The sequence below is a fragment of the Ranitomeya variabilis genome, chromosome 5 (assembly GCF_051348905.1).
Source record: "Ranitomeya variabilis isolate aRanVar5 chromosome 5, aRanVar5.hap1, whole genome shotgun sequence".
Classification (NCBI taxonomy): Eukaryota; Metazoa; Chordata; class Amphibia; order Anura; family Dendrobatidae; genus Ranitomeya; species Ranitomeya variabilis.
In genome coordinates, this window is record NC_135236.1 from 19,291,485 (window position 1) to 19,300,709 (window position 9,225).

At 37.4% G+C, this 9,225-nt stretch overlaps 1 protein-coding gene across 1 annotated transcript; it reads right to left on the minus strand.

Moving 5' to 3' along the window:
- Positions 1–7,131: 7,131 nt before the first annotated feature.
- LOC143774674 (olfactory receptor 6B1-like) lies at positions 7,132–8,999 on the minus strand. The gene is made up of 2 exons (XM_077262426.1): positions 8,979–8,999; positions 7,132–8,073 (listed from the first exon to the last, which is right to left on the minus strand). Exons 1-2 carry the CDS (start codon positions 8,997–8,999, stop codon positions 7,132–7,134), a joined length of 963 nt encoding a protein of 320 aa, XP_077118541.1.
- Between the last annotated feature and the right edge of the window lie 226 nt (positions 9,000–9,225).

A 9,225-nucleotide genomic window follows, 5' to 3' on the forward strand; every position in this document is an offset into this window, starting at 1 on the left:
CTCTGGGTGTAAAAGAGCAGTCAATTATTCATATCTTGGGGGCTTTTAAGGTTAGATAGGGAACACAAGTAAAAATAAGGCCTATTGTGAGTATATTTTTTGTGGTTGACTGTGGAAGACAATTGTGTGAGACCAAAGGATCAGGTACAGTAAGAGTTACCGAAATGCTAAGTGTAACGGGCGATATTGAAATCACCCATGAGGATGGTAAGGATATCAGCAGAAATTAAGTTTAAGTGCCCGTTTACAAGGACTGACCAGTGGCACTAAGTGACCCCCAATCTGTAAACCAGAAAATGACTTCAAATATATGGCTAGGAGAAAATGGATTTTAACTAGAGGTGAATAACAGCTTATTCAACAACTCACTGCAGTATCAGACTTTTTTGGCTCCATAAATTGCATAAATAGTCTAAAAATTATCCCTTTTTGAGAATCAAATGCCCGCCATGCTATTTTTTATAGACGGATGAAGAAAACAAAATATGCTTTGCATTTTCACACATCTGGGTGCAACATTTATCCCAGGTGTGCTTCTAGTTTATTAATTACAAAATAATTAAGCAACTGATAAAGATTTTTTATCAAACAGTCAAATTACTATCCTGCATTTTCAGGAGAAAGAACGGGTGAACTATTTTGAATGTGAGGAAGTTATGGCTTCTCATTCAGTAATGAAAAATATTCACTTCTTGTGGATCTGCAACTGATTTACTGTCAAAATGATTTCGTAATTATAAAGGCTTTTTAGCCAGCCTTTGAAATAGTATCTGCTTTTGTTCTGTGCAGTGTTTAAAATGAGAATATATAAATAATAAATAAATGAGAATAATCTATGGTTTGTTGTCCTCAATCTTTGGGAAAAAACAGCTGTATATTGAAGCTATTCCAAGCTTGTGTCATGAATGTCTCCCAGCATCAGCATTAGTCCAGCACTTTAAGCACAGAGGGCAGCTGGGAAATGTGTGATGGGCATGGTTATACTCTGGCTGTGGTAGGAGAATCCTGATATAAGGATCGGATGGGCCAGGAAACTAGATGCTTGACATTTTAGAACAATCAGCGGCAGTCCTGGCAGCAGCACTGAGCTGCTGCTCTCTACAATCACATTCTTCTCTGTGATATTAAGTTTTTTCTATCATCTTATCTTGTCCATCTTACGAGCCATGTTTGTGTTTAGCATACATTTTAAGCAAAAGTAAAATATTTCATTTGTTTATAAATTTTATGTTCAAACTTACCATTATTTTATTTGAAATTCTCACTAACTCGGCAAAAAAAGTAACCATAAATAAAGAGGTCACTACGTAGCTACATGCAGAACAGTAATATATAATATAATGTATTTCACGTTACTCAGTAAATTTTTAGAGCAGCATTAGCTAAATTATATTGAATTTTGCACCAAGGAATAATTACCGTATATACTCGAGTATAAGCCGAGAATTTCAGCAAATATTTTTAGGCTGAAATTGCCTCTCTCGGCTTATACTCGAGTCATACCCAGGGGTCGGCAGAGGAGAGGGAGCGGCAGCTGTGTAATCATACTCACCTGCTCTTGGCGGAGTCCCTGGTTCCGCGGCATCGGCAGCTTCTTCCTGTAGTGAGTGGTCACATGGTACCGCTCATTACAGTAATGAATATGGACCCCACTCCAATCTCATAGGGGTGGAGCTGCAAATTTATTATCCATGATATTCACCTATCCCCCGTTCCACCGCTGCTGCTGCATCTTCCCCATCCACTGCACTGACACTCACGTCAGAGGGCACGATGACGAGATTAGTGTGCGCGCCACCCTCTGCCTGAACAGTCAGTGCAGAGGACGGGGAAGACACAGTGGCGGCCGGCGACGGTGGAACGCGGAGCAGGTGAATACAGCAAGTGCCAGGGGCCTGAGCGACGACAGGTGAGTATGTGATTTTTTTTATCGCAGCAACAGCATATGGGACAAATGTCTACATGGAGCATCTTATGGGGCATAATCAATGTTTGTGCAGCTTTATATGGGGCAAGTGTCTGAATGGAGCATCTTATGGGGCCATAATCAGCATTTGTGCAGTTTTATATGGGGCAAATATCTTTATGGAGCATCTTATGGGGCCATGATCAGCATTTGTGGAGCATTATATGAGGCATATTTTAATATGGAACATCTTATGGGGCCATTATAAACTGTATGGGGCTCCTGATTCAATATGGATATTCAAAAACACTTAACCTACTGATGTCTCAATTAATTTTACTTTTATCTATTTTATTTTTGACATTTAACAGTAGCTGCTGCATTTTCCACCTTAGGCTTCTACTCGAGTAGTTTTTTGTGGCAAAATTAGGGGTCTCGGCTTATACTCGAGTGTATACGGTACATAACCCGGAATAAATCACCTGTCCTTAAAGACACTAACACAATCTATTAAATGAGGAATGGTGTAGAATGAATCTATCTCCTCTCAAGAAGGTATAGAATATGGTGTAAAATAATTATCTCTCCAGCGTAATAAATAGCTGCTAAGGTGCTGCTCCTTCCGTAAATCACAAATGTGTTAATACACGGTGAAACACTGAGTGATGAGGATAAAGAGACTCTACAACAATTCACTATTAGAGATGAATGGAATGGGCAAAATATAAATTTACCAGTTCACATTGACTTTCCTTGTAAATTTGTTTTGCAGAGACGTCATTCTCAAATTTAATGTGTCTTATTATGTTCTATTGTTTCTCCAGACCCCAGAGCATAATAAACGTAATAAACGTAAAATATAAAAACCTTATATTCACCTTACTGCTCCCCTCAACTCTTCACCGTCACCCGTCTGTTTCCCAACCTAATTCCTGATCCCTGTCACGAGTGCGGAAATCTTACACAGTCGCACAAGCATGTAAAAGTTCACAACACCATGACATCTCAAGGTGATTTTGCACATGCATTCAGAAAACTGGTGATTTCAGCACTTGTGGTGGGGATCAGAAGACGTAGAGAGGATTAGACGAGTTGCAGAGATTCAGCATAGGTGAGTGGTAAGGTAAGTAAAGTATGAGGATTATATTTAACTTTTTATATCTCTTTACAGTTCAGAATGAGGAATGGAGAGGCAGGATAGGTGAGTGGTAAGGTAAAAACAGCATGAGAATTTATATTTAACTATTTATATCTCTTTAAGTTTTTTGTTTAATTTGATTATGTGATTTTTTTAATGTGATTTTTTTATTTTCATGACTCAAATTTATTAACTTCTGTAAAGCACCTGAGGGTTCATGGTGCTTACCACACACCTAAATAGATTCCTTGAGGGATCATGTTTCCAAAATGGGGTCACATGTGGGGTGTTTCCACTGTTTAGGGACATCAAGAGCTCTCCAAACGAGACATTTCACTCCAAAAAATTTAGCATTCAAAAATTCAAATGATGCTCCTTCCCTTCTGAAACCTGTCCTGTGCCCAAACAGTGGTTTTTTCCCACATATGGGGCATTGACATACTCAGGGGCAAATGCACAACAAATTTTGGGGTCCATTTTTTCTTTTTACCTTTGGAAAAGAAATAATAGGTATTGGCGTACTCAGGGGAAATTTTGCAACAAATTGTATGGTGCAGTTTCTCCCGTTTCCCTTATGAAAATGCAAAATGTGGGGCTAAAAAACATTTTTGTGAGGAAAATGTGATTTTTTTACATTCACGGCTCAATGTCATAAACTTCTGTGAAGCATCTGAAGGTTCAAAATGATTACCAGACATCTAAATACATTCCTTGATGGGTTTTGTTTCCAAAATTGAGTAACTTATGGAGGTTTCCACTGTTAAGGCACATCTGGGGCTTTCAAAACATGACATGGTGTTCGCTTACTGTTCCATCAAATTTTGCATTCAAATAGTCGAATGGTGCTCTTTCCCTTCTGAGCTCTGCCATGCACTCAAACAGTGGCATATGGGATATGTGCATACTCAGGATAAATTGCACAACAAATTTTGAGGTCCATTTTTTCATGTTGCCCTTGTAAAAAAAAAAGTAAATTTTCATTTTTATTTCCACATTACAAAATATCCTATTTAGCACCTGAAGGGTTAATACACTTATTGAATGTGGTTTTGTGTACCTTAAGGGGAGAATTTTAGAATGTTGTCACTTTTGGGTATCTTCTTTCATATAGACCTCTCAAAGTCACTCCAAATGTAATGTGGTCCCTAAAAAAATGGTGCTGTAAATTTTGTTGGAAAAATGAGAAATTGTTAAACTTTTAACGTTTCTAACTTCCTAACAAACAAAAAATAAATTGAAAGATGGTGCTGTTGTAAAGTAGACATGTGGGGAATGTTATTAGTTAGCTACTTTGTATGAAATATCTCTCTGATTTAAGGGCATAAGAATTCAAAGTTGGAAAATTGCAAAATGTTACAAATTTTCACCAAATTTTTTTTTTTCACAAGTGCAAGTCATATCAAATAAATTTTAACACTATCATGAAGTACAATATGTTGTGAAAAAAATGTATTCAGAATCAGTGGGATACATTGAAGCATTCCAGTGTTATTACCTCATAAATTGACAGTGGTTAGAATTGTAAAAATTGGCATGTCATTAACGTGCAAATCCCCTTGGGGGGTAGAGGGGTTAATATGATATTTAATAAAGAAGATTTGTTTGTAATATCCTGGGGTCACTTATACCTGTGGACAGGTTGTGATAACAATATATTATTATTATTATTATTATTATTATTATTATTGTTGAACGACTTTTGCTTTTTTAGGATCGAGTTGGGTTTTGTGAAACCCGACCTTCTCGAAAGTCGGATCGCATGAAATCGGCCGATTCTACTGTAAAGTCGGGTTCCAGACCGGAACATGAAACCCAATGCAAGTCAATGCGGATTTTCTCTCTCTCTCTCTCTCTCTCTCTCTCTCTCTCTCTCTCTGAAAAGCATATGTTGTGCTTGACTGCGGAAATCACTGCAGCCCAAACGGTAATATGGCTCTATGACGCCGCAGAAACCAGGCCGGAACCTATGTCATCACGCTGCCCACACTCCTTAATTGGCTGAAAAAATGGCGGGGAAGGCATCATACAAAACGCGACTTTGGCGCCAAGATCGCCGACCACGTGGCCGATCCCACGCTGGAGTCGGGTCGGGTTTCACGAAACCCGACTTTGCCAAAAGTCGGCGACTTTTGAAAATGAACGATCCGTTTCGCTCAACCCTAATTATTATTATTTATGCATATAGCATCATTGGTTCCATGGTGCTGTACATGAGAAGGGGTTACATACAAATTACAGATATCACTTACAGTAAACAAACTAACAATGACAGACTGATACAGAGGGGCGAGGTCTACAGGATGGTGTTACAGTTACAGTCTACAGGATGGTGGGGATGGAGACAGTAGGTCGAGGGTTGCAGTAGCTCCAATGGTGTTGAGGTGGCCGTGTGATCATTACAGGTTGAAAGCTTCTTTGAAGAGATGGGTTTTCAGGCTTCTTTTGAAGGATCCAAGTGTGGTTGATAGTTGGATATGTTGGGGCACAGAATCCCGGAGGATGGGGGATATTCGGGAGAAGTCTTGGAGGTGGTTGGGTGAGGAGAAAATAAGTGTGGAGGAGCGAAGGAGGTCTTGGGAGGAGATTACGTGAGGGAAGATATTGAGAGATTAGTTTTGAAATATATGGAGGAGAAAGGTTATGGATGGCTTTGTAGGTCAGTGTTAGTAGTTTAAACTGGCTTCGCTGGGAAATTGGGAGCCAGTGAAGGGATTTGCAAAGAGGGGAAGCAGGAGTGTAGGGAGGAGAGAGATTATATATATTGAGTTTTGACCAATATAACTCCTTTTAGAAATTTTTATATCTATAATTTCTATAATGTAATCTTGTGCAGTGTTTAAAACCAATTATTGTGAACGTGACTTCTTGTAAAATTTGACAAGAATTGCATTTAAATTGAATTGATTTGTTCATCTCTAGGAAGTTTATGAGCCGACAAGGCAATGGTGGTTTCTTTAGAACTTGGTAGTTGCACATTAGGAATGCTGCAATAATCTGATGTCTGGCCATGCATCACATTTGCAGCAGGATTAAATAGCCAAACATGGTTTTCTAGATAGGAAAGATTTTTGAGTTAGTGGCGTTGAATAATTTTGAGACTGCAGCAGTCTGTGCAAGTGGCATTTTTTGCTGCTTTTGGAAAAACCACTTGATAAATTAGTTGAGTTGAGCTATTGACATTGTTCCTGCTTCATTGTTTTACTGCAAACAGCAGAAAGTTTGTTGCTTTTACAATAAAATGACAATGGAGCTTGTATAATTTTAATTGCAACTGTATGTTCATTTGTATTTACCGAAATCCACACTACTGTAATGCAAGATTAAGAATCTAAAAACTGATGGGGCAGGGTAAATACTTAGTGGGATCTGACAGCATGCATACAGAGATGGTTGACGATTATTAAGAGAGCACCGACCACTGGACTTATAAAATGAGCCAATGACACATGTTTGTCCGTTACACATAACACTTCCAGTAAATCGAAAACCTGTGATACTATATAAACCCAGAAAAAGAGAAGAGATCTATGACATCATAAAAATTGCAAATTTTATTTAGAAAATACGTAAAAGTTCAAAATAAAATCATATAACGACTTATAAAACGCATTTTGAATAAATAAGTGCAAGTTATACTGATTTTTTTCTTGCAAAACAATACATTATACTTACCTGTTCCTCATGTTCTATAACATAATGCTTGCAGGTCTTACAATTTGATAGGATTTTCATATAATTATGATAATAACCTTTTATTAAACTTAGTTAAAGGGAACCTGACAGCAGAATATTGCTAAGCAAAGTACACACGTGACCAAATTGGTGCTTTGACACTCATTAAAATGAAACCCATGAGGAACTCCATTTTGTGGATTTTGTGTAGTCAAGGTTTGAAGTTTTCTTATAAACATAGCTTTGTGCATCAAGGTGGGATTGTGGATTGGGTCTTCCACCACCAGAGCACTTTTCCTGAAGACTGCCAGGAGATCAATGTGCACAAGCGCTGCTCGCAGCTAAGTTGGCACCATCACTAAGTTTAAACCAGAAAGTAGATAAAGGAAACAGGAGCAGTGGAGGTGCCAAAATATCAAGTTTGATTGAAGTAAAGGGCATGTCTATGAATTCCTTCTTGCAAGGCCTTCCTAATGTCTTTATTTCTTAAAGTGTATATAATGGGGTTGATCAAAGGGGTAAATACAGTATATAACAGTGACAAGGTCTTACTGATGGTCGATGTTTGTCCTTTTGTTGGAAAAACATAAACGCTAAAAAGAGTCCAGTAAAACATGGAGACAACAATGAGGTGGGAGCTACAGGTGGAGAAGGCTTTCTGTCTTCCAGTACTTGTTGGGATCTTAAAGATGGTGACTATGACATTGAAATAAGATGATGCAATTATTACACTTGGGATTATTACTAACAGGATACTTAGCAAGGAGACTTCTAATTGAACAATGGAAGTATCGGAACAAGAGATGTCTAGTAACGGAACAAGATCACAAAATAAATGGTCAATGATGTTTGGTCCACAAAAAGTCAGCATTAATGTTGTTGAGATTCCAAACCATATAATAGAAAAACCAACCAGCCAAGATATGGTGGCCAGTTTCACACAATGAGCACTTGTCATTACAGATTTATAGTGAAGGGGATGACAAATTGCTACAAATCTGTCGTAAGACATTACTGTGAGAAAAAGGCATTCAGATGCTTCAGAGGCACTAAAAAAATAAAGCTGTGTGATGCAGTTTGTAAAAGTAATAGTCCCCCCATTATTTAGTAAAATGTGAAGCAAGTTGGGGACAATATCTGTGGTCAGCAAGATGTCGTTAATAAATAACTGTGTGAGGAAGAAGTACATCGGAGTATGGAGATTCTTGTTGAAGGACACCAGGGTTAACAGCATGACATTCATAGAAATTGTCCAACAGTAAATCACAAAGAGTAGAAAAAACATTAAAAGTCTTACACTCTGGCTGCCTTGAAATCCTACGAGAAAAAGCTCTGTGACCAAAGTCAGATTGAGTTCCTGAATTTAACAATAGAAAGGCTTAACAATGGTGTTAATATTTATAAATCTACATACAAGTACAATTATTCATTATTATTATTTATTTAAAAGAATCACATTCGCATAGGCTAAAACATCTTGAACTAGTATGCAAAACTTTAGCATCTTGTTATGCTTCATAAATGTAAAACTGTGAAAATTGTCCAAAAACCAGATTGATATTAGCACGAATTGTAGGGTTTTACACTAAATGTTAAAAATTCATATTATAAACTGGGTTATGTAAAAGTTAAGATGCTGTAAACTAAAGCAATTAGAGTACTGCCCACTGAGTTTAATGAGTCTTTTAACTTTGTGAAAACCTACAGAACTTTAAAAAGTATTAATATCCCATAAACCTTTCCATTTTTTTTCACATTTCACCAAGAAATATAGATGTATTTTATTGGGATTTTGTTAGATACATATTAACATACATTTGTAATGTGTAAAATAAATTATATATGGATTTCTAAGTATTTAAAAAATATAAATTTGAAAGTTGTGAAGTGAATTTGTATTCATGACCCTGTTGTCTGTTACCCCTAAATAAAATTTTGAGTAACTATTTGCTTCAAGAAGTCACATAATTACTATATTTCATCATTATAACTACAGCTGTTCTGTGAAGTTCTCATATGATTCTTTGAGAAAATTAAGGATCAAACAACATCATGAAAACCAAGGAGCTCACCAGACAGTCAGGGATAAAGTTGTTGAGAAGAGTAAAGCAGGGTTTGGATATCACAAAAAAGCCAAGACTCAGAACATCTCATGGTGCACTATTCCATCCATCATCCAAAAATGTAATAAACAATTGCAAACCTACCAAAAAATTACTGTCCACCTAAACTGACATCCCAAGCAAGAAAAGCACTACTTACAGAAGCAGACAAGAGGCCCATGGTCTGTCTGGAGGAATTGTAGAGATCCACAGCTCAGGTAGGAAAATCTGTTAACAGGACAACTATTAGTCATATTAAGTGGACGAGGGCAAGGCCGCCCATGCATATTCATGATCTGGCCCAGCAAAACTTCCACACTCAGATTCCATCTTAACAAACGTATCTTTACTGTTAAACATTTTCTTAACACAGCGGAACACAATTGTAGACAATACAAAAAATGCCT

Bases quoted from the DNA above. Each gene is read 5' to 3' on its own strand.
- LOC143774674 (XM_077262426.1), bottom strand. From the start codon at position 8,999: ATGGGCCTCTTGTCTGCTTCT. The intron at 8,074-8,978 runs GTAAGTAGTGCT...TGTTAAATTCAG, and splicing joins TGGGCCTCTTGTCTGCTTCT to GAACTCAATCTGACTTTGGT.